Below are 24194 nucleotides of genomic sequence, written 5' to 3'. Positions count from 1 at the left end.
AATAAAATCCAGTCATTAAAAACACAACAATCCGGAGGGTTCACTACGGATATTTCTGGAGTATGTGTGTATGTATCCAGCAAAATAAAAGACCATCTACCCTCAGCCACGCCTCTTTTCCTGCTCTCCCTATCTGGTCTACAGTTACCCACTGGGGGTAAGTAGGGTCTTTCCCGTTCCTCTAAAGTTAGACTGTCGGCTCTACAGTCTGACAGTCGTGTAGATGTCTTAGTACTTCCGGTCATGGTTATTCCTGCTGCCGGATAGGCAGCCGGGTGGGGGTGGGGCTCACTTTCCCATGGTTTGCTTTGTTGTTTCGGCTGTCCTGTTTTCCCAGGAGAAAGAGAGTTTACCTAAACCACAGGTTGTCTTTGCATGCTCAAAAGAAAAAAAGTTAGCCACTTCTTCTCAAAAAGGACCAGCCTCTGCCACACACTCCGGAGCTAATGCCTCCAGCGCTCTGTGTCCAGTACCCAAATACTTGAAATGTAACACAACATTCGGTTCATACTGGTTTTGATCTTTCGTTTCTTTGGCGCTCCTAAGAAGAAGCGGAGGGCAATCATTTCAAAGTTTATAAAGTAGAGGAGTCCGTGGGAGGAGAACCCAGAACAAATCAGGTTGCCCAGTATGTTACTGCTATAGTTTGTTGTTTTGTTTTTTAAGTACAAGCAGAAGAAGTCATTCCCAGTATTTGGCCCAACCCCAGACCTTGCAGTTCATATAAACTCTGAATTGAGACTCCTTGCCTCTCATTTTCTCATTAGGTTTTATTACAACCAACAAAATTTTCAAGGGAGAATTACTTCCTTTCTCCATGAACACCAGACTCCTGTGCCTTTTGCACAAATTGAAATAGTAAAATAGTTTTAGTTAAGCTTTAGGAATTTTAAGGAGTGGGGGTGGGGGGAACCAGGCAGGCTCTCCTCGGATTTTTTTTTTTTTTTTTCTTTCTGGATTTGGAAGATGGGCAAGGTGAAGCAGAAAGGGTATGTTATTGATTTAAATGCTACTGAGATGCCACTTAAAAGTGTCCTGTTTTTCTTCCCAATTTCCTTGAAATGTAAATCATATGCAGAAGTAGTATAGAGGTGACAAAAGCGTGACTCAGGTTTAGATGACAGTGTCTGTGCATCCAAGGTAGCAACAGGTAACAGAGGCCTTGACTTATCACAGGAAGTGGTAATTAAGGGATGGGACCCCTTAGACCACATCAGCCAGTCTTAAGGCTTGCTTAATGCTCGCTGTTTATCAGACAGGAGACAGACTCTGGCCCTCAAAGAACTTATCCTTTAGTTGAGAAGCCCAGACTTGACATGATCTTAGCATGAAGGGCACAGGCCAATTAAGTGTGAAGCAACGGAATGCAGATGTTAAGGGAAAAGGGAACTGAGGGACCAGGGAAAGAAAAGATCACCAAGACCGAGGCTGACAAGAGACCGAAGATTTCCATTAAGTTATTAGAGTGGTATTATGTTAGGAAGCTGTTAGAATTGCTGCTAATTTGACAGGTCAAGCACTCGTACAACCAACCATAGCTTTCCAACCAGTAGGTGCTCCAAAGCACATACATGAACAATTAAGGTTGGCAGGGAACTTTTTTTTTTACATAGCTCCCTGGATTTGCTAAGGAGGAGCAAAAATACATATTTTAATGTTGGATGACAGACACAGAAACTGAGTGGACTTGGTGTGGGGATCCTGGTGAACCAGCTTCTGGTGAGCCATTTTTTCCTCTCACCTCCACAAGTTTTTAAATGTGAGGAGGGAGGGGTAAGTCACTCTCAACAATTCATTTTTTATTCATAGGCTGTCTCTTTGTGCAGTCCGTTTTCCTTTTAAGAAAAATGACAAAGCTGGGTGCAGTGACACACACCATACTTGGGAGGCAGGGGCAGGTGGACTTTTGAGTTTGAGGCCAGCGTGGTTTGCAGAGTGAGTTTCAGGACAACCAGGGCTACACAGAGAAACCCTGTCTTGAAAACCCAAAAACAAACCAACCAACCACACACACACACACACACAAGCGCCAGAAAGAACAGAAAATGAGAGAGAGAGAGAGAGAGAGAGAGAGAGAGAGAGAGAGAGAGAGAGAGAGAGATCAAGAAAACAAAAAAAGAAAAATGGCCAAGAAAATACCAGATATAGTCTCAAAACCAAGAGAACTTTTCTAATTCCTGAAAACGGGGATGGAGACGTCGAACATCCTTTAAACAGAAGCAACCGAACAGCAACTTGCCTTTGGAAATCCTGACGTTCGGCAGCCGTCCTGATCTTTTTGTGTTTCTTACCTTTTGCTTTTCGCAGAGCAGGCAGCCAGAGCCCAATCAGAGTTCTTTTATTGGGGTTTTAAACTGTAGAACAGGGGCATGTCTCACCTTGTGTTTTGAGTAACTTTATACAAGTTGAGTGGAGGCAGTAAGCCTTCTCCTCTATACTTAATTGTATTCAGGATCCTTCCAAGAAATTTGTTATGTCCCCAGTGCTAAAGGGGTGGGGTGCTACAACAGTTGTATGAGCAGGCAAAAGAACACCCTCCTGAAGGGGGAGGAAACCTGAAATAAAGTGAGGTAATTAAACGTGGCCTTGGAGAAGTCTTCCACACGTTCTAATCCGGACTTCCAGCGTCCATGTGTGTGCGCGCTCTGGTTTTCGATTCTTCCAGGTCCTGGTTTTGCATTTCGAATGAAAGTGAACTAACAAAGCGTGAACGTGGTCTGAGGAGCAAAACAAAGCCATAGAACATGCTCCTGTTGTGCCAAAATTAATCAATATTCCGGGGAGCTCGGGCTCCCCCCTCCTCCTGCTGCTGTTTTCGTTTCCTCACTCCCCCTTTCCCCAGCACAGGCTCCGCCTCTTTTCTTAAGTTCCCTGATAGTAAGTGGCGGTTTCAGAGCACATGCATGTTGTCAGGGCCAGCCTGCCCCGCCGCTCGCTGAGCTGTTACTCCGAGCTACCTGCTGGGGAATTCACCTCGACGTAGCCTGGGGTGTCTTCCACCCATCACAGAGTCAGAAAAGGTAAGCGCAGCCTCCGGTAGCCCGCGGGGCTCTGTTTCGCGTCCCACTTTTCTGTTTGCTGAGCGCCGGAGTAAAGCTAGCCATATTGGTAGGTAAGGTCCTGTTAGGACCGAGAGCAGCCAGCGTGTGCTAACTAGTGCAAGCCCAGTCCTCTCTGAGTTTGAAATTCAGTCGTTCCAGGTTGGAGGTAGGGGGTAGACGGAGGTTCGAGATCTAGAATAAAATCAAGATTGAACTGGTGTACTTGAAGGGGCACTGACGGGTTAAGGACATCAGAATTATTAGTGAAAAAAAAAATCTGGACTCTCCTCTCTTATACTCTCCTCTTTAAGCTTTTAATCTAGTTTAAAGTACTAAATACTTTGCAGGTTTTGATGATATCAATCACCTCAGCTGCAATTTTATTTAAAAGTCAAAACTATTAAGTCTTTATATATATTTTTTGCACCCTTAGATTTACTGGAAGCCTGCGAGTTGCAGCTACCTCCCCCACACACGCACACGCTGGCTCCGACCCTGCCAGATACACACGTCCACAGGCGCGGCTGATCGTAGCCAAAGACTAGGGATTAGGATTCCTGCACCGCGGCAGGAGGAAGCCCACGACTTCCAGCAAGGAAAATGGTTTAGGCGTTTTGTATTTGAATAACCTAAGAGCACTTTAAAGAAACCAGAAACCGCACGCTGTAATGTTTGGAATGAAAGCTGGATTCTCTCTTCCTCTGTTCCAAAAAAAAAAAAAAAAAAAAAAAAATCCCAAATTTCAAAATACGGAGACAGCAGTGAAGGTTTCCTCAGAAGACTCGAGTGCTTCGCGGGTTTGCCATGAGCACAAATTGCTTTATGCTCCTACTTATAACGATAGGAAAATGGTTTGTGATTTTCGATCATCTATAGATGTGCCCAGGGCAGTGTGCTAACTCCACCGAAAAGGTGTCCCTGTAAAAGCTGCTTCTACCGTCACCTGGGCACTTGCGTTCTTTCTATGGCTGTACTTAAAAGTTACTTTGCTCATGTTTCTTTCCCAGTGAAATAAATAAATAAATAAATAAATAAATAAATAAATAAATAAATAAATAAATAAATAAATAATCCAGAGACTCACACTATATATGCCAATTGCTACATGTCAGTAACTCAATGATTCCCTTCCCTTATTTTTTTTTTTTTTTTGACGTAGTTATATGTCTTCCACAAGACTCGAGTTCTCAAATGGAATTTTCTGTCTGTTTAGTTCAACCGGGCACTTAATGAGTGTGAGTTGTGCAAGGCACTTGGCTAGGCTCTGAGAACAGAGCGGGAATGTCGGTGCTTGCTCTCATCCAACTCTAAAAGGACCCCTTACTCACTGAGGAGAAAGAGCAAGCTGGAACTGGAACACAACCTTTTCTCTTCTATTCTAACTGTATGTTTATTTTGTACACGTAGTGCAGTAAAATACACAATGTAGCGTGATTCCGTAGCTCTTCGGGGTCTTCTAATTCTCTGATTCTGGCGCCCTTGTCTGCCATCCTGTGCGCCGGTGCCAGCTGTTCAGCCCAGGAGGCTGTAACTTTTTTCCTTTCTATTCCGCTCTAGTTGTCCTCTCTGACACCAAAGAGGAGATTTCCGCTTTCTGGGGATAAGTTCAAGACTGAAGTGCAAGGACGTGAAACGTTCCCGGAAAGATAAAAGATGACTAAAAGCAACAGAGAAGAGCCCAGGATCGGGGGCAGGATGGAGAGATTCCAGCAAGGGGTACGCAAGCGGACGCTTCTGGCCAAGAAGAAAGTCCAGAACATCACGAAGGAGGATGTTAAGAGTTACCTGTTTCGGAATGCCTTTGTGCTGCTCACTGTCACCGCTGTCATTGTGGGTGAGTCCTTGGACCAAAGCCAAAATTACAAAAGCCTGTATCCTGTTTCAGTGGGACATTTGAATGCAGGGTAGTGTTATCAGATAGACTGGTTGTAGGTATTTCAAACTGATAGTTCAGAATCTCCTCTGCATTTGAAAAGAAGTTGGATTTTCCTTCTGTTTGTTTTGGGTTTTTCTCCTCCCTCTCCAGAAAACAAAAACAAACAAACAAAAACCCATTGGTTGGGAGCACACATGCTAAACACATGACGGTCAGAAAGAATTGTTGGTAAGCATCATGCACATCCCTTGATTATGTGCAGAAGAGAAAGAAGACTTGGCCAAATGTTATCATTATCCAATGCCACTGCTACTAAACATTGATTTATACAAGAGGCTCAAGATGGATCGTGGGCCTCTAATAATAATTATATCCTTAGTTCGTGAGGCTTGAAACTGAGTGTTGGTGCTTAAAAATGGAAGTCAAATCTGTCCTGTGTTTGGACGCTCCCATGCAGTGCCTGGGGAAGGTAAACTGGGAGGTTGCAAACACAGTTCTCTTTCATTCATGGCCTCATGGAGCAGTTCATAGCCAGCTACGTCATTTCTAAAATATTTCAGTCTCTTACTAATTTAGCACGGTTGACAGCAATCTATATTAATAAAACCTTTGTTTGCTTGGTTTTACGGCTATTTGAAATCTTAGTTTACTACTTCACAACACAGATCTTAAAATATGGATAAAAAAAAAAACAAAGAAACCCTAAGTATCTGGAATTTTTGATCCAACCAGTGTAGACATCCTGAGACTGGAAACATATAAAGTAATAATAAGTTCTAAAATAAATTCCTACCAACTTGCCGCCAAAAGGCATTCATGTAAAATTTTAATGACTCCAAGATATCCATAAATTTTAAAGAATTAATGACTTCATAAAAATTTAAGAAACTTGCATAACATATAGATAGAACTTTGTCAAGGAACTTGACTTTATGAATGACAAAGAGAAATACAGCAGGAGAGAAAAAAAAATGTGTCATAGACTTTAGATTTACCCCATTTTAACACCTTTGGCCCTTCTTAGTAATTGTTTCCGATTCATTGTAGAAAAACTCAAAGGTGACATGTCCTGACTAAGCTAGAGAAAATAATAGCTTTCTCCAGTAGGTTCCCCACCTTGAATCCATTTCAGGAAAAAGAGTTTTAATGGTGTTTTCTGTTTTCTTGGGAGTCAATGCAAATTACCTTGTTCTTACTTCATTTTATGCCCTGAATCACGGTTGTTGTCAAGCCGAGGGGTAGCACAGCACAGTATTTACACAGAACTGGTCCAACTACCTGCTCCGAGGGTGTTGTGTGCTCACTTATGATGGGGGGCATGCTACTACAGACTCCCTCATTTTATGGATGGAACTGCTCACAAACAGACCAAGCAGCTTGCCCAAAGTCACTATGCCGGAGAAGAGAAGCACCGTCAGTCTGGTGCCAAACGCCATTCTCCTAACAGAAGAGCCATCTTGCCCTGGCCCTGTTGACTACTGACTTGTATGAGAAATGCAAAGACAGGGAGTGTCCTGTGGTGTGGAGACCAGCAAGTCAACAGCAGCTCTACAGCATTAGCACACTACCATTTGTCGGACAGTTACACTCAAGGAAAAGAATGACGGTTCTTCTACAATTAGATCTCATTCCTCACACCCATTTAATATACATATCCACTTGCTTTGCATTAATACTGGTTGCATGGAGCTCAGTATATTTGTAAAAGAGACACAGAATCAGCTATTCAAAAATGGTGTTCCAAACACCAAAAGGGCTCATTCTGTAAGACAGGAATATTTCCATGAAAAGAGAGCATGGGGAGGGAAGTTGGATTAATTGAGAAGGAAGTTGCTAAATATGGAGAAACATCATCACTCCTCACAAGAAGAAAACACCAGGGATTGAGGGGCTATTTTCTCTAACTCTCTCACTTCCTAGCCCAGTGGGGCCTTTCCTCAGATTTGTGAGAATGGCACTCAAAGTTGGCAGAGCCAGAGTCGATAAGTTGGCCGGATGCCCCCATGGTTGGCTTTACTAATGGAAACTGAGGAGTTAGAAGCTGCAAGAAGAGGAAACACAAAGAGACACAAAAAGAGCTCATTGACAGTCGGAAAGACCACAGAGCTTATACCCAAGGTCCTGAATAGCAAACGGACAACTCATAAGCAAACAGATTTAGAGAAAAGGAAGATGTCTTTTGTTATCTATTGGTATGTCTTCCAGTGAGGGGCCAGCCGAAACAAAGGCTCCACTTGTCATTGGAATCCATGTCTACTACGTTAGCCCTTAACAAAACAATGAGGGAGGAACAAGTCTGGATGCCTGTTCTTTATAGGAACATAAATGGGGGAAGGAGACAGATGCTACCAAGTAAAGAAGAAGAAATCATTTTCCGAAAATGTGATTGTGAATCATAGATAAAAGTTTTCCAAATTCTTAGGCATGGTCAGCTCTCAGGGAAAGGTGCTTAACGGTTTTGTCTGATTCATTTTGCTCTGTCTTCTTTTTTTTTTTTTTTTAAATAAGATGAATATACATTTAATGTGGAAATGAAAACTAGACAAGAGTACTGTGGACTAGGGAAAGAGATACATGACTCCATGAGTCCAGAATAAAGCAGAGAATTGTATTGATTTCAGCATCACGTCCTCTACAGGGACAAATGCGTAGTCGGGTGCCATTTCTAAGCGCTGGCAAGGTGTGACTGCGTTGTGCTGTGACAAAAACCTCATATAACTGTTGAAAGTTGGCAGCAAGATAGAAGACAACAGCAAGTTCCAAGTCCCCTTGGAAGAGTTTGTGAGGAGAGCCTCAGACAGTGTGTGCCTCCCTGGTTATACAAACATTTGATAAAAAGGACTAAGCGCTAAGAGGGCTCTCTGTCTCCCCTCGTCTAGAAACCATTTTCTCATTCCTAACTCCAGTTGATAAAGTTAGAGTGATGTCACATCTTGCTAAAAGAAAGGGGAAGTTTTTTTTTGTCTTGTTGAAGAGACAGAAAGTGTCCCTGTCAAAGAGAATCTGTTTTTTCAACAAGAGAACCAGGAATAGGGGTCATGAGATCAACAGCAAGGGATAGGAATCTTACTCTCTTACTGATGGTCTGGCTGATTATACACACACAAGGCAAGTTGGCATGTGTGTAGCCTGTACCTAAGTTTGAAAGAAGCTGACATTGTGGATGCCCTTTACGATAGGAGATGGGTATCTGAAGAATTAGGGGTATTACTTTGCTCCGGTTACGTTTCTGTATAGTTTGAATTTTCTATCTCATTTGTATACTATCAACTATTACCTTCTGTCTATTAATATAAGTTAAAATACTTATACAACAACTCAATGCTATTCACCAATTTAACAGTTACTGAAGGTTGTATGTTTGTCCCTGTACTTTGCAGTGAGTTTCTCTGCTCTCAGGAGGTTTAGTGGGGAGAGATGGATAAAGAGCAAGATGAAAAAGAAATATACAACAGCCAAAGGCTGTAATAAAGAAGTTTGAAACCCCAACCTTTAAAATAAGATAACATACACACTTTGTTATAGTAGATACTCTTTCTGTCTGCAGGTACCCCAGAGGTCTCTATTTTCTCATAGGGGGAGCCCTAAATATACCATATTAATAAGTGAGAATCTGGGCTTTTGATAAAGGCTATACCTGTACTCCTACATTAGTCGTAGTTTTCTGTATCTGTGTAATCCCAAAGTATTTCATCTCTCTGAGGGTTAGTTTCCTCGTCCTTCATCACAGTTACAGTCAGCTAACAGTATCAGCCACCTCTTGTGCTGGGTGCCTCACACTCTTCCCTATTAACTTTGCTTCAACCTCATGACAACCCAGAGAGGGGAAGCGCCTCTATTATTCTTGTTTTGCAGGTGAGGAAACGAAGGCACAGACACTTTTTCAGTGTTGGTGCGTATTGAGGAGGATTCTGGGCAGACATAGTGACACATGGCATTCAGGATTCTAGAGACGAAGAATCACTTGAACCCAGGAATCAGAGTGAGGAGAGCCCATCACACACACACACACACACACACACACACACACATTCATGGACACACACGCACACACGGACATACCCATCTCACTCTAGTTATAGCTTCATACTGGTTCTTACTGGTGTTCACACTCAGCATCGCAGTCCTATCCTTGCTCACCTGTCTTTCTGCCCCTTCCCTAAAGGCCTGTGCTGAGCCTTCCATGTGAGAATTGAGAAGAAGGACTGAGATCATTAGAAAGGACATTCGTGAGACAAGATAATTAAATGAAAGAGGATGGTGGTCCAGTTCTTATATGACCACGTGGTTCAATGCATGGGTCAGCATACAAGGGAAAGATCCAAGAATCAGAGTGTGTTCCAATTCTGAATGAGCTGTTTGGAATCCCCTTGAGTCAGACTGAATGCACCTGCTGTGACTAGACAGTGGGCAGGGTTCACTGTTCAACACTCAGAGGGTGTTGCTAGCACACTGTAGAGGATTATGGGAGGAAGCAGTATATCAGGCTATCATCCTGCATAAGCTCGGCCCTTCATGAAAGCAGCTGTCTTTCAGAGTCACCATCACATATTCCGTGCCTCAGACACTTGCATGGCTTCAGTTGACTGTGTTAGCCAAATAGATTAAGCCACGGGGATGTGGTATGATTTACTATCAGCTGGAGGGCTGAGGCCACACCGGTCACCTGCTTGAGTCATAGAGTGGGCACAGTCTGACACCCGTGCTGATGTCCCTCTGCCTCCTGAAGCCCCTGGCATCTCCACACAGGCTGAACAGTAGGACCTGAGAGAGAAGGAAGTCATCTCCTTGCCCTGGAGAAATAGCATAAGGATTGGGAGTAAAGACAGAGTGCCTTCACCCCACCCCCGTCCCCGTCCCCCCCCCCCCGGCATACACACACATGTACACACACACACACACTCAGAAGCAGACCCTCAGAAAGGTTATCAGGGCTGACAGGGGCAGACATCTGGCACACATGTAAAGTGTTCCAGGGAGCTACTATCTCTGCACGGGTGGTCCTGTGCAGAGCAAAGAGGATCAGAGCTCTGGCTTCTGAAATCAGACAACCTAGGTTTATGGAGCAGTTTCTTGACTCAAGCCTCTGTTCCGTTCCATATAAAAACTCTCTGCCTGCTTCTTTGTCCACATTCTGCCTTCACACAAGCCATGAAGCCAAAGTGCATTCGTAGTAATGCAAAGGCCTATGGTCTGCTTGCTTGTTGCCGTGGAGAGACCCATGTCACACAGTGTTCTGGTGGTGTGTGTGTGTGGGCTAGGAAAAGCCAGATCCAGGGATTTGGGAGAATTAAGTGTGGGAATGAGAGAAGATACTTAACCTGATTTAGGCTCAAGAGGTGGAGCTCCTGTTTCTTTAGCTGGAGAAGAACACCAAGGGAGTTGTAGGAAGAGACCTGATAGTTGTGAAGGGCTTTGAGAGCAGAAATAAAAGCCAGAAAGTGATCCAATCATTATCTGACCCTTTCTTCCATGGCCTCTTGAGCAGGGAGAATCCCCAGGCAGCCAGTATCAGAGCACAGAGTACTCAGGACCAGACAGGATGAGTCTCAGGAGAGTGGGGAGTTACGGGAACAGTATTTTGTTAAATGTAATACTCAGGAGTTTGGGTTTTTGTTCATGCTACTTGAAGTCTATAGAAGACCCCCCTCTCTCCCTCCCTTGCTCTCTCTCCCTCCCTCCCTCCCTCCCTCCCTCCCTCCCTCTCTCTCTCTCTCTCTCTCTCTCTCTCTCTCTCTCTATCTCTATCTCTCCACTCTCTTACTTTTCTCCAGTATGTTTGTGTCTCCAGCTCCTTAGAGTTGGGAGATGAGGGAGAGGAATGTGACTGCTTCCCAAGAGAGCCAGTCAGGTTGTTTAGAAGCCGATTGAAGACTTGATGTTCTTAGATTATCACTGGGTTTTATTTGCTATGTTTTCTCTGTGGCAGATTCAGACAGAGAAATACAAACAAGGCATTTCTAATTTTTCTTTCAAATGGTTGATCAAATCATTCAGAACAATTGCCTATAGTAATAATATAGTAATAATACCTTCCATTTTCACGAGTTTACAGTTTATGAAGTGTGTGTTCTGTGCAGCCGTGTAAGCCACAGCCAGTCCACCCACCTCCTGGCCCGATGGCTATCTGCAATGTAGCTCAGAAGCATTGAGCACCTCAAAGTCCTCATTACAGCCCCTGCTCTCTGCACACTCTAGTCAATTGATGATTGAATGCGAAGCTCATAACTCCTCACCACTTACACTGGAACTAATGTCTGCTTCTGATCTCTGTGTTACAATGTTTGAAGCACACGTTACCTTTCTCTAAATTATCAGGATATATGGAACGGTGTTTATTTTTATGGCTACACTGACCACCACAGCAGGACCCTTTCCCTGGGCCTGATGATCTACTCCTTTGAGCCAGTTTCTCCAAACCAAAAAAAAAAAAAAAAAAAAAAATAGCCTTCTGTTCTCGTGACTCTTAAAAGATCTTCGTGTATCTGGCTATGTGTCTGATGGTGGGTGTTCTCTATTCAGGGTTCAAGGACATAGGGGGAGCACACTGCAAAAACCATTTTTGCTCTTCTGTCAAGGATCAGGGATGGAACATGGGGAGTCTTTGATTTTGTACTTGTACAAACAAGACTATAATGAGTCCACGTTGTGCGGGGGAGACAAGCAGAGTTTAGGCACCATCTTTTCAGATACTACATTCCAGTGTAAGAGTACTCTATGTTTATAGTGGGGTAGGGTGCTGTCGGTCATCAGGTATTTGATCTGGCAGCCGGGATGCTGGGTTACTGCCAGGAGATGAGGAAACGTACAAAGCATCTCAGGGCACCAAGCTGAGCCATTATGCTCATTAAGTCTGAGCATTAAGAGTTTTATGCTGGGCTGGGGAGATGACTCAGCAGTTCCGAGCACTAGCTGCTCTCCCAGAGGTCCTGAGTTCAATTCCCAGCAACCACATGGTGGCTCACAACCATCTGTAATGAGATCCGATGCCTTCTTCTGGTGTGTCTGAAGACAGAGACTCTGGTGTGTCTGAGGATAGTGACAGTGTACTCATATACATTAAATAAATAAATAAGATTCTTTTTTTTTTAAAAAAAGAGTTTTATGTCAAGGTTCAGGGCAATAAAAACTGCCCATAGCTGATTCCCTAGGCCAAGAGTAGTCCCAGCTCTAAGACCAATCAAAAGCTATGCTCTTCAAACATGGTTGCTTGGGTCAAGGAAGTGCATGGAGTCCCTTGGTAGATTTATACAGCAAAAAATGCCTTTCTTTCTTTGAGGCTAGAAAGCTACATACTGTAAAATTTAATGTTCAGCTCTTGAAGTTCTGAAAAAAATTAAATATTGTAAAGAACCATTCACATATTTAAAAAATGGGAGAGAGAGAGAGAGAGAGAGAGAGAGAGAGAGAGAGAGAGAGAGAGAGAAGCTCAAGAAACCTCTTGATTTTTGATGTTAAAAGGGAAGGTAAAAGAACAAATGAGGTTTGGATGAGACGGTACACCATGGACAGGTGGAGGCAGAGAGGGAGCCACGCCCCCTTTTCCTGTGTATTGTATCAAAGAACTGAAAGTAAAATCAGGAACAACAAATTGAGACGCACAATCAAGTTTCGAATTTTAAGGTTGAGTTCTTAGTCTCCAGAGAAGCAACTCCATTTGCCTTTCCCCAAGAGGCTTCTTAGGTTTTCCTGCTTAGGCTTCCAGGGCACCAACTTCTGCCCTTTCCAGAAAGGACAGGAGCTGCCATTCTGAGAGAAAGGTCATCAGGGCTTCGGTAATGAGAGGTCTTTGTAAGAAGAGGCTCGAGTATCCCTCATGAGGGTAGAGATGGGCCGTTCCTGCCCTCCTCACTCAGAAAGGAGTGAGTTCACCAGAGTTGTTCACCTTGTATCTCTCAAACCCTTCATCACTGCAAGAGGGAAAAACTCCAGGGATCCTGTGATTGACCAGCTTGCTGGTTTAATTTATTCAGCTCACTGATGAATGTGAGAACAAAGGCAGCAGGATATAACTCTATTAAGAGTCTATCACGAGACAGCCTGAGACCTAAGAGAAGGCCTGAGACCTAAGTTGACTTTCTCTTGTAGATTCATCTTTGTTTTCCTAGGTTTTCATTTTAAGTTTAAGAAAAACGAAACAATACTGTCAAAAAAAAAAAAAAAAAAAAAAAAAAAAAACCCTCCTACTACTTCATTGAGTAAAACTCCTACTATGTTGTAAGTTCCACAGCCACAGTGCTTCTCATAGGGCACTGGGTAGTAGAGAGCATCCCACCTTTGCTGCATGAGGTACTGTGTTTTCAGTTGGGGTGTGGGGTACCTCGATTCTAAGGGTGAAGTGATTGAAGCAGCACATTCACCAACAACGACAACAACGACAATTAAATTCAGAGTTCTAGATTCAGCTCCTGGTCGCCAGGAAAGATACAGTTGTTGGTCAGAGTGCTCCACTCCCAAGGGTAGCTGTAGGCTTTCCCTTTTCTGTTCAGATGAAGGAATCTCTTCATTGAAGCAGTTTAAAGTGGAATTTAAAAGAAACCAACTCAGAATGAAAAAGCAACTGCTTACAAGAAATGAAAAGCTAATGTAAAAACAAATTTAGTAAGACTTTTTTTTTTTATTTTAAGTTGAGAGGTTCAGTGGCTTAGCCATTATTGGCATGTTTTTATTTAGTGAACACAAAAATCAGAATGTAATTATTCCTTTGTAATTCTGGGGTGTCCTCCCCTCTGTACACATAATAGCATGGTATGAAAACGTTGCTTTCTGCCTTTCTATTTTCCCCTGTATCTTGGATGTTATTTCTCGTTGACACACAGAAGTTCTTCATTACCTCCTAAATGCAGCATCTGTAGGTACCATAATTTATTTAAGAATCCATAGTTGGTGAGCATTTGGGTTGTTTTAGCTTTTATATGTCACTTATAAAAGCAGTGTGGTGGATACCATTGTATTGGATAAATATGATATTATTATGTCATGCTGGTAAAATAGATCTGTGTGTTATGACCTTAGAAATGAAGTTGGTGCAGAATTTCAGTTCCATAGAGGTTATAGGAATTTGCTTCTCTGAACTGTTGCTTTAAGTTTTTTTGCTGCTCTCACTGCCAGACTTAAGAATGATTGAGCTTTGGCTGTGTGTGTGTCTCTTGGCCAGGTAAGTTAAGGAAACTAAAGAAATTTTTGTGAAGAAACACAATTTGGGAGCTAGAATTGAGCAAATTCTGGTATTCTGTCTCCTTCCAAAGTTTGGATTTACTTCAGATGAGATGTCCAAAGCTGCTGTTTGCATGAGTCACTGAACTTTTAAAGCACTTTCTTATCCCTTACCATCTATGACCTTCACTCAGACCAAAAGGGATGGGACAGGGTTTTGGGTTTTAATCCTTCCGCTTCCAACTTTCTCCTTCAGTTTAGCAGTTTAGAAGCTCACGTGTTGTGCAACAAGGGCTTTAGAAATAAGAAGCCACTGGGGATCAGACTCAAAATACTGAGAGCCACTGCCTCCCAGGCCCGCCCTGGTCCTAGATGAGGCCTCCAGTCCATGAACAGGCCCCAGACTCCTTGTACCAATAGCCTGAGAATCTGAATACAAGAGGGCCTTACTGAGTGTCAGAGAAGAAGATAAAATTCAGAAATAGGAGTAAGCCGAGATATTTGTGTTACACAGAGACATGTATGTAAGTGAACGGAGACTCGGAAGGAAAGGAAGCAGGTAGAAATGGCTCGCTGATCGTGCAAGCCTAGGACACGGTCATGAATGGTACAAAGGGGAATTGGAAAAGTCTGCTCATACCTCATTCTGGGTCTCCACTCGCTCATTGTCATATCTTTTTCAAGACAGGAAGTTAGCAGACTCTAATGATGTTGGCTGTGCTCTTTAGAGTAAAAATTATCTTTTGAAGTTGTTTTGTTTTGAACAATATGTTGGATGTGTAAAAGACCCTTCTGATTATTTGCAAATTAAATATTCATTTTACACAGGGTTTTATAGGGGAGAGGGGGTGCGGGGGTGGTGCTGGGACTCAAACCCAGAGTAAACATGTGCTTCCATTCACAGAGGGCTACACCCCAGCCTCACACAGTGTTGTTAGTAAGCTTTAAGGAACAGAGAGCGCCTGGCTTTTCTCAAAACTAAGGTTCCCCCAGGCACACTGGTGTCTGCACTCTGGTCATCTATCTGTCACCCTGAGCTGGTTCCTCTGAGTAATAAGGGTGAAGCAAAGTGGGAACAGGTATTTCGCACCTCAGCAACAGGAAATACCAAAGGACAAAAGATAACCCAGGCCAGACCTGGAATCTCAGAGGGGTATGGGAGAGAGCTGAAAGGTTGTCTCCAACACAAAGTAGCTTCTTACCTGGAAAGTCTGAATCGGAAACAAAAGGCTGGGGATAAGAGCCCAGCAGAACTCTTGGTCAGGTAAATCAGCCATTATGCCTTTGACCTACTTGTAAAAACAAGCTAATGAAAAGTTACACCCACCTGGTTCGCCCAGACTGGCTGAGTTTGGCTTATGACTTCTCCAAATTGAAAGACAAATCCTGAAATAGAAATATTTACTCAACCCATCAAATGATCATTTATTGCTAGAAAACTAGAACAGAGGACGGGAGAGATGCCTCCGTGGTTAATAAGAACCCAGACTGCTCTTCCAGAGGACCTGGTTCAGTTCCCAGCACCCACCCACAAGGCAGTTCATGACCATCTGTGCCTCCAGTTCCAGGAGATTTTATGCTGACTTCTGTCCTCCGTGGGCACCAGACATTCAAGTGGTACACATGCATGCGTGCAGTACCTGTGCATGTAAAATAAAAAAATAGAAAATAAGCTGTCACAGTCAAATTGGCAAAGCGTTTTTTTACATTATGGGAGAGCTTAGAATTCATTAGGAAAAATAAGCTGAATTCAAGTAAAATATTTAGATATTTATATAATGTTTGGGCTTGCATGATTCTTTTAAACTCCAAGTGTTTAGCTGAGAATCTTAAAGATCAAAAGGAGCTTAGATATCACCTATTCCAGTGTACTCCCATATTGGAGGTTAAAAAAAAGAATCTGGTGAGATTGTATGATTTGAAGACTTCCAGGGAAGGCATTTGAAAGCTTGTTTTGTAACATTGCCCACTATAACACAAATGACTTACCACACCTACTCATCAAGGAAAAAAACAAGTCCTGTGGATTTCTTATGGGGATTAAATCATTTGCATAAACTATCTTATAGCCTAACTTGCTGGTCGTTCAGGCCCCAAACATCACTGAATTCACAATCTTTCCACAGAGCTACACTTGCTCTCTACTGGCCTAAAAGCCTACCATGCAAGAGAATTGAGGTTCTAGAGCAATCCTAAAAACCTGCTATGCAAGGGAACTGGGGTTCTAGAGCAACCCTATCAGCCTATGGTGCACAAGAATTGGGAATCTAGAAACTCAAACATAAAAGAGTTTATAATTTGTTCAGGATCCAGTTGCACAGCGCAGGGAGAAATCACACTGTTTTAAACAGAAGAGCTGCTCCTTGCGGTAGTGTGTGCTCACAGAGTGTAACAGGAAATAAGATTTACTGATAACACAGACTCAAGAGATTCCTACCTTCAGGAAGCGTGTTCCACATGGTCAGCCAAGAGAAAATCAGTGCTGTTCTTCATTCAGTCATTCGTTCAACAATACATTAAACATCTATTATGGAACAAGAGTTGTTTTCGGGACTTAATATATGTCTGTGAACAGAACTAACAGAGATGCTCATCTTAAAAAGTGTAAGTTTTTCGGGGTGAGGAGGGGGAAGGGAGGGAGAGAGTGGGGGAACTAATAAATCTGATATACTGAGAGGGGAGAGATGAGAGCTTCTGGAGCTAATGAAGCTGGCTCAGGAGAAGCAAAGTTGGGATGGGCTTCGTGAAGGAGACATATAAGTTAACTTTAAAGGAAGTGCAACCTGTGACTCTCTGAGTATAGTGAGTTGGAGGCAGAGAAGCCCAGCATCATCAACAGCAGGAAGATGGAAGACCAGTCACCAGTAAAACCTGAAGAGTTCACCTAATTTTGGAGGACCCCAACTCAGGTTAAATCCAAGATTCAGGCCTTGGAGGGGATGAGGTAACACGGAGAAGAGCTGGAGCTTGTTTAAAATAGAAAGTTGTCAGGGAAAGAACAGAGTGCACTGTAGCACGGGGCAAGCTTCTCAAAGAAGTCTGTATAAAATACATTTTACATTATATTAATGCCATTTTAATGTAGACATGTAAGCTCTAAATGGAGGTGTTCAGAGAAAGAATAAGACCTCCTCAAGTGTGGATATGAACTTGTTTGTTTGTTTGTTTGTTTGTTGAGACAGGGTTTCTCTGTGTGGCCCTGGCTGTTCTGGAATACACTCTATAGACCAGGCTGGCCTCGAACTCACAGAGATCTGCTTGCCTCTGCCTCCTGCGCTGAAATGTGTGTGATGAAATGCAATGCCCAGCAGATACAAACTTCTTAAGGGAGTGCGGCGCTCACAAGGTTTAGCATTAGCCATTCTGTTTTGATGGCTTTTCAAGTTACACCTCAAAGGTTTCCTAAGAACCTCTTCCTCTCCCCTGTTTGAATGAGATCATAGACTGCTCCAAAGGTGGCTTGAACAGGACTATAACCTGATGGAGTAAAGCCAGGAGCCATAGAATTTGCACAAAGGATTTAGAGCATGTTTCTTTCTGTAAATAGAATTTGTGATGAGTTTTCTAACAGATTATAAATTTGCAGCCTAGGGAAAGGAGAGGGGGTCTTCAGTAAATGCTAATTGTGTTGGAATTCTCAATTCTGAACTTGATTCATAGAGGCTTTAGCCAGACTCCAGAATGAGGAAGTCTTCTCTCTTCCTCCATCCCATAATTTCCCTCTAAACTTCTTCACAAAGAGCAAACAGTGGAATCAGTTCAAAGTGATGGGAAAACAATGCAGAGGGTGGCGGAGGAGTAGAGGGGCAAAGGTAGAAGCAGAAGCGAGGGGGGGAGGAGTGGGTGGTGACTATTGTGTTTATAAAAAGACAAGGGGAGCAGGAATATTTTTGTTGATGTGTGGTGAGGTATGGGGGAAGGGAGTACTTCAGTTTGTTTAGGGCATGGGGAAGGGAGTTGAGAGGGTAGTAGAGACAGAGAAAGGCAGAGAGAGAGAGAGAGAGAGAGAGAGAGAGAGAGAGAGAGAGAGAGAGAGAGAGAGAGAGGACAGAGAAGAGAAGTAGAGGCTGACCATGAGCACATGGTGGAGGAATGGGAAGAGAGGGAAAGAAGGGGAAGAGAACAGAGCAGGAGCAAGAAGGCAAGAGTAACAGGGTGGAGGGGCAAGCAGCCCTTCCTACAGTGGGTTCGACTCACTTGGCTGTTGCCATGTAACTGTGGGGTGGAGCTAAGACAGACAAATGCTGACAGTGACTTCCTGGTGCTGTAGAGCCCTCCATATGCCAGGCCTGATGCCACCAGAGGGAGGTATCAATGATAACTTTAAATGTTAAGGGTCCCTCTGGGCATCGTGTTATCGAGAAGCCAAGTAGAAGCAGGAAAACCAGCTGAAAGGCTACTTACTATAGCAGTCCAAGGAAAGAGGAGTATGCATAGCTAAAGCCTTTATTTAGATAGATAGATAGATAGATAGATAGATAGATAGATAGATAGATAGATCTGATAGAGAGACATACATGTATGTATGTATGTGAATGTATATATATTAGTTTACATATTTTTAAATATTTAAATATCTATCAAAGCATAGGAGGTTAAGGGCATGTCCAGCATCAGGGAGGAAGGTAAAGGCAGAGCTGGGCCTAGCATCTCAGCCTCATTCATTCACTATCAGTCGAGTATCACCATTTGTAGAGTATTCTCTGTGAATGCTCCTACACGATAGAAGCAGTGTACGTAGTAAGCAGGCCCATAGGCAGCTGCAGGTTCGAGAGACCCTGGCCAACCACAATACGTAACTGCCCAGGACTTGAGTCTTGTTTCTAAGCAACAGAACAAAGCAAAGCAGATTTCCTTTGGGTATTCTAGCTCTACCTGTTTTATCTAGTGTGTTCCTTGAAGCATATGGCATTGTGAGGAATGACCCTAGAAGGCTTTCGTCTGCCAATCCATTTAATGCAAGGGTTTATGGGTAATAACATTTAGCAAGATGCTGCTATTCCAAATGCCAGCATTCACCAGAAGCTAAATGCAGTGACTTGGTCCTGACCAACTGAGTCTCATCCTCCTTCTTTTTCGGTGTTTTCCATGATTTTGTTAGTTGACACATTAGCAAGTTCTTAACACTTTTTAACTTCTTGTGTGTATTTATCTTTAAAAAATAAGCCCATTTTGTCTTGGTTTAGAAAACGATTGGCTATTAGTCTTCCCAGAAAGTGCTTATGTGCACTCTGTGGGGAAATGCTGAATGCCTGCTGGAATCCCTATTTCATTTTCATGAGCAAGAATTAGTCTTTAAGCAAAAATTAACCACCGTTCTTAGGATCCAACCACACAGTGGATCTTTACCACCAAAGATAATCTTAGTTATGACATTTCCTAGCTTTCAGATGTCACACTTAAAGCTGGTGGAAGATGGCAGACTAAGTGTGAACACAATTCATGTTTCTATGTCACCAAACTACAAATTTGGATAAGCATATTTTGGCTCTGACAGAGTAATTCTGACTTCTGTGGTCATCTTTGTAGACTTGCCAACAATAAAGACGTGTCCTTTGCACTGACATTCTAGTGGCCACCTTAAAGCTTCACGTTGGCTCTGGAACCATCAGGCAGTGTCTAAGTTCCACTGACGGACATCGGTTTCTCAGGAGCTCAGCTGCTGGACCAAAGGAAGCCAGCTCAGCTCATCAGAAGACTTCACCTTGCTTTGGGATGATGAGGCCACTCAGAAATCTGTGCATCACACTAGTTTTCAGAGAAGTGTATTTTTTTTCTTCCTTTTCATTGCTGGGATAAAAATAATCAGGAAACAGAAAGTCTTACTGCTCATGAGAGAAAGAAAGAAACGAAGGAAAGAAGGAAGGAAGGAAGGAAAGAGAAAAAAAAGGAAAGAAAGAAGAGAAAAGAAAAAGGCAGTTTTCCTATTCCAAGCATTTCCGTATGATCTGGTTCTGATAGGATAGCAGCCAGCCTACAACTGGAACTGGCTAGGAGCAGAAAACTGAAGAAAATGCCGTTGTTTCCCACTGCACTGTGAGCATGGCGGGGGGGGCTTCCTTAAGCAAAGCCATCTTAGTACCTTTCTGCCACGTGAGCACACTAGGACTTGTGAGAATTAGTTTACTCACAAGGGTTCTGCTTTGCAAGACAACTAACAAGTGGTCAAACATAGCGTGACGATGTTGGCTCCTTAAACCAGCAGTGTGATGTGGAAAAGCCAAGTAGACAGTGAGAGGGGGAGCTGTGGACAGCTCGGGTACCATGGCCCCTTCAGCTGCTCACTGGGGGTCTTAGGCAGACAGCTTCACCCTCTCTAATCCCACCAAAGTGCCACTGTTTACCAGCTGTGAGGTGTTGGCAGTTGATCTGCCTGCTCAGCTCAGCGGCTCTCGTCCTTTCTGGTGTGTATTCTAACAGTCCAGGCTTCAACAGTATCTTTGAGGCAACATGTCTGCGAGACATCATCTCCCAGTGTAAGAGTCAGAGGGGATGGAGGACACCAGGAGAATGAGGCCGTCTGAGTCAAGGCAAATAGGAACTCACAGAGATTGAGGCAGCATGCAGCAGGTCCTGTACCAGGTCCTCTTCGTAGCCTTCCTCCTCTAACGCAGGATTCCCCCGGCTCCCTCCAATGTCTGGCTGTGAATCTCTGCATCTGTTTCCATCAGTTACTAGATGGAGCCTGTCTGATGACAACTGGGCTAGGCACCAACTCTGAGTATAGCAGAGTATCATTAGGAAATTTTGGCTATTCGTGTTTGGCTTTACTCTAGGTCTCTGGGCTGTCCGGTCTCTGGGTCCTGGCCCTCCAGGCAGTGTCAGGAGCAGGTTCCCTCTCATGGCATGGTTCTCAAGCTGAACCAGGGACCAATCATTGGTTGACCACTCCCACAATTTCTGTGGTCCCTTTACCCTAGCACATTGTGTAGGCAGGATAAATTGTAAGTCAAAGTTTTTGTGGCTGGGTTGGTGTCCTGATCCCTCCACTAGAAGTCTTGAAGCATATAAGAGATGGCTGGTTTGGACTCCTTGTGCCCCATTGTATGGAATCTTAGCCACAGGCACCCTTATAGATTCCTGAGAGTCTGCATTGCAGTAGGTTTCTAGCTCATCCCAGAGATGCTACTTGGCTTCTATGGGTCTGTGGATTGTAACATAGTTGTCCTTTACAGCTAATATCCACTTATAAGTGAGTACATACCATGGTTAAGACAGTCTATTTTATTTAAATAAAATCATGTAGTTACTTAAACTATTCCTTAAGAGAAGGATTTGCTAAGGTAAACATGGTAGCACAAGTCTATGACCTTAGTTAGCACTTGGGAGGCTGAAACAACAGAATCACAAGTTCAGGGCCAGACTTGCTTACTTAGTGAGTTCCACACTAATCTGAGCTACCCAGCAATATGGTCTTTAAAAAGAAAAAGAAAAAAAAATGAGGGAAAGAAGATGAAAAGATCAGTGTTCCACAGTAGCTCAGATTAGTGTGGCATCTCCGGGCAATCCAACATGACTGAAAGCTGTGAGCAATATGCTACTTAAAGATGCTGAGGACCAGGGGAATACTTTTTCTGAACTACCCTTAGACCCAAGCTACAAAGATGCATTTGCACTGTAGGGACTCTTACCAGCATATAGTAGGAAAAGCCCTGGCCTGTGTTCCAAGACTTCCAGGCTACTTACTGGCTTTTTAAGCAAGTTAACTGACTTCTTAGTATCATTTTATTGATTTTAAAATAGACATGTTCATAGCTGCCTAATAAAGTTGGGATGAGGGCTGGAGACTACCATTAATACATAATAAGGATTCAGTAAATAGCCCTACCCCAATATAAACTTCTCTTTCCCAAGGGTAGAAATGGCTCACTCGGTGAAACAAGGACAGTAAGCACAAAACCTAATCCAGGACAAATCTGATTCCCAGTGTTTCTATCCTACCCAACTTCACTCCTCACAGCACCATCCCTGAAGCCACTACCTTACAGTGAATGCTGCCTCACCTCTGATGCTCCCACAGGAAGAACGAGCTTTTAGATGGAGATTATAGGGCTAAGGTTGTAGGTCACGGTGCATACCTAGCGTGCACAAGGCCGCAGTGAAACCCCCAGCACTAGAGGAGGAGGGGAATTTTTTTTCAACAAAATTTTTATAAGGCCACATATCACAGAGATAAGTGTACATTCATATTTGTTGCTATAATATTCTCAATAGCCAGGAAATGGAAATGGAACCAATCTAGATGTCCATCAATAACAGATAAATATAGAAAATATAAATACACACACATACAATGGGACTATATTCATCCATAAAGAATAATGAAATTATATTTTCAGGAAAATTGGATGAAAGTGAACTTGTGTAAGTACAATAAGCCAGATTCAGAAAGACAATTCCATATTATTCTCTTATATGTGTAACTGAGGTGTGTGTGTGTATGTGTGTGTGCTTAATGAGTCTAGAGGTCATGAAACTAGAAGAGGAAGCAGGAGAGAAAGGAAAAGATCTTCAGAGGTGGGAGGTGAGAGGAGAGGGAAATGGAATCCACATAAAAGAAGTCAGAAGGCAGTGACACCTGAGGGAAATGGAACTGGCCAGAGCAGGGCTGGAGGTGCAGATGGGCAGTGAAGAAAGTGATATATGTGAACGTGCTGAACTGAACCTGTAACTCTGTAACAAAGAACTGAGACTCACTGGAGAGGAGCTGTTGTCCAGGCTGCACCGCCCAACAGGACTAGTCCACTGCTATAAGGAGACTCATAGAACACAACCTCCTGAGACACTGTCTCCTTGGGTGTCTTTCTTTTGCACTGTTCAGTATACACTAGGCAGTTAGGAGAAGGAAAGGACTTTGTCATTGTACACTACCCATATATGAAATTATGTGCCAGAACATTCTGGAAATAAAACTCAGTATGGACCGCTAACAGGGTTTATCATGAGAGACAGGAAGGGTTAGACATGAGGGAAAGCATGAGACCTGAGTGGAAATGCCATGGCCTTAAGTTCTAGCCCTGCCACCTGGGTATGCTTGACTTTGGACAATTGTTACATTCACTGTGATCAGGTTTCTCCACCTGTAAACTGTGAGACAGCATCTGCATTGCTAACAGGAGTAAAACTACTGACAATGCCTGGCTTCCGGTAAGAGCTCAGTGAGATTCATTTATCTCCTCCTTATCTAAGTGGTAGGGCCAACACAGGCAGCTTCTGCTCCAAGCTGTCTGTATTTTCCAAATCTGTTTTCCTCTCTTGCCTATGTATTACTCTTGCATTTCCTGAGACCCGGGTCAACTGGATTTTCTAGTCACATACATTGAGGTGTTTTTTTTATTAGACCTTCACCGTCTAGAGTTGGAGAATGGATGGCCGTGGTTGCCGGGACCCAAGAACTGAAATTGGAATTGTAGTGGTGGTTGAAATGAACTTTGTGTTTCGTTTCTTAAGACAGAGGAGCCATTTCATAATAAGTTGGGAAAGTTTAGTTTCCGTAAGGACTTCTTACATTCTCAGGAAAACCTTGAATTCACTCCTCCCCTATCCCGCCCCTGACCTCTGGCTTTAAAAAAAAAAAAAAAAAAATCCTTCAATATTAGGTATTTTATTTTCTCTATAATTCACTCTGACTTCTTAAAAAGTGAAATCTCAACACAAGGCAAATGTTTGAAAATATTTGCAATATCCAAATGACTAAATTCCCTTGGGCAAAGAAAGGAAGGTGGAGAAAGAGGAGAGGGAATGAATGCATTTGATAATCATATTAACTTCTGGATGTCAGCAGGTGTCATGCCTCATCTAGTTTGTGTATGAATTTATTATTCTGAAAAAGCATTTCAAAGTTTCTAGACTGAAGGAAAGCTAAAACGAGAATTACTTTCCTTTCTCTTTACCCACCCCTCATAGAATTCTCAAGAAGAAACTTTGGGGGGGAAGTTTTTGCTCCTCTTGTGCAATATAGTTGTCAAGGCAGTGTCAAGAGCATGCTGTGAGAGAGAAGGTATGGTGAGCACAAAGGGGAGATGTTGAAACAGAGTAACAGTGTGAGCATCAGGGGCTGTGAGAGAGAAGGTATGGTGAGCACAAAGGGGAGATGTTGAAACAGAGTAACAGTGTGAGCA

At 43.1% G+C, this 24194-nt stretch overlaps 1 protein-coding gene across 1 annotated transcript in view; it reads left to right on the top strand.

Annotated features, from left to right (window-relative positions):
• Positions 1-2905: 2905 nt before the first annotated feature.
• The window catches only part of SLC1A3 (solute carrier family 1 member 3), a 73710-nt gene continuing 52421 nt past the window's right edge, over positions 2906-24194 (top strand). Inside the window, exons 1-2 of the mRNA XM_080933760.1 lie at positions 2906-3020; positions 4599-4875. Coding sequence (XP_080789886.1) covers positions 4695-4875 — 181 coding nt within the window. The 5' untranslated portion in view covers positions 2906-3020; positions 4599-4694. The remainder of the gene's footprint in view (positions 3021-4598; positions 4876-24194) is intronic.

This window comes from Micromys minutus, assembly GCF_963924665.1.
Source record: "Micromys minutus genome assembly, chromosome: 20".
Lineage (NCBI taxonomy): Eukaryota > Metazoa > Chordata > Mammalia > Rodentia > Muridae > Micromys > Micromys minutus.
The sequence above is the reverse complement of the archived record's forward strand: the minus strand, read 5'-3'. Positions and strand labels throughout refer to the sequence as shown.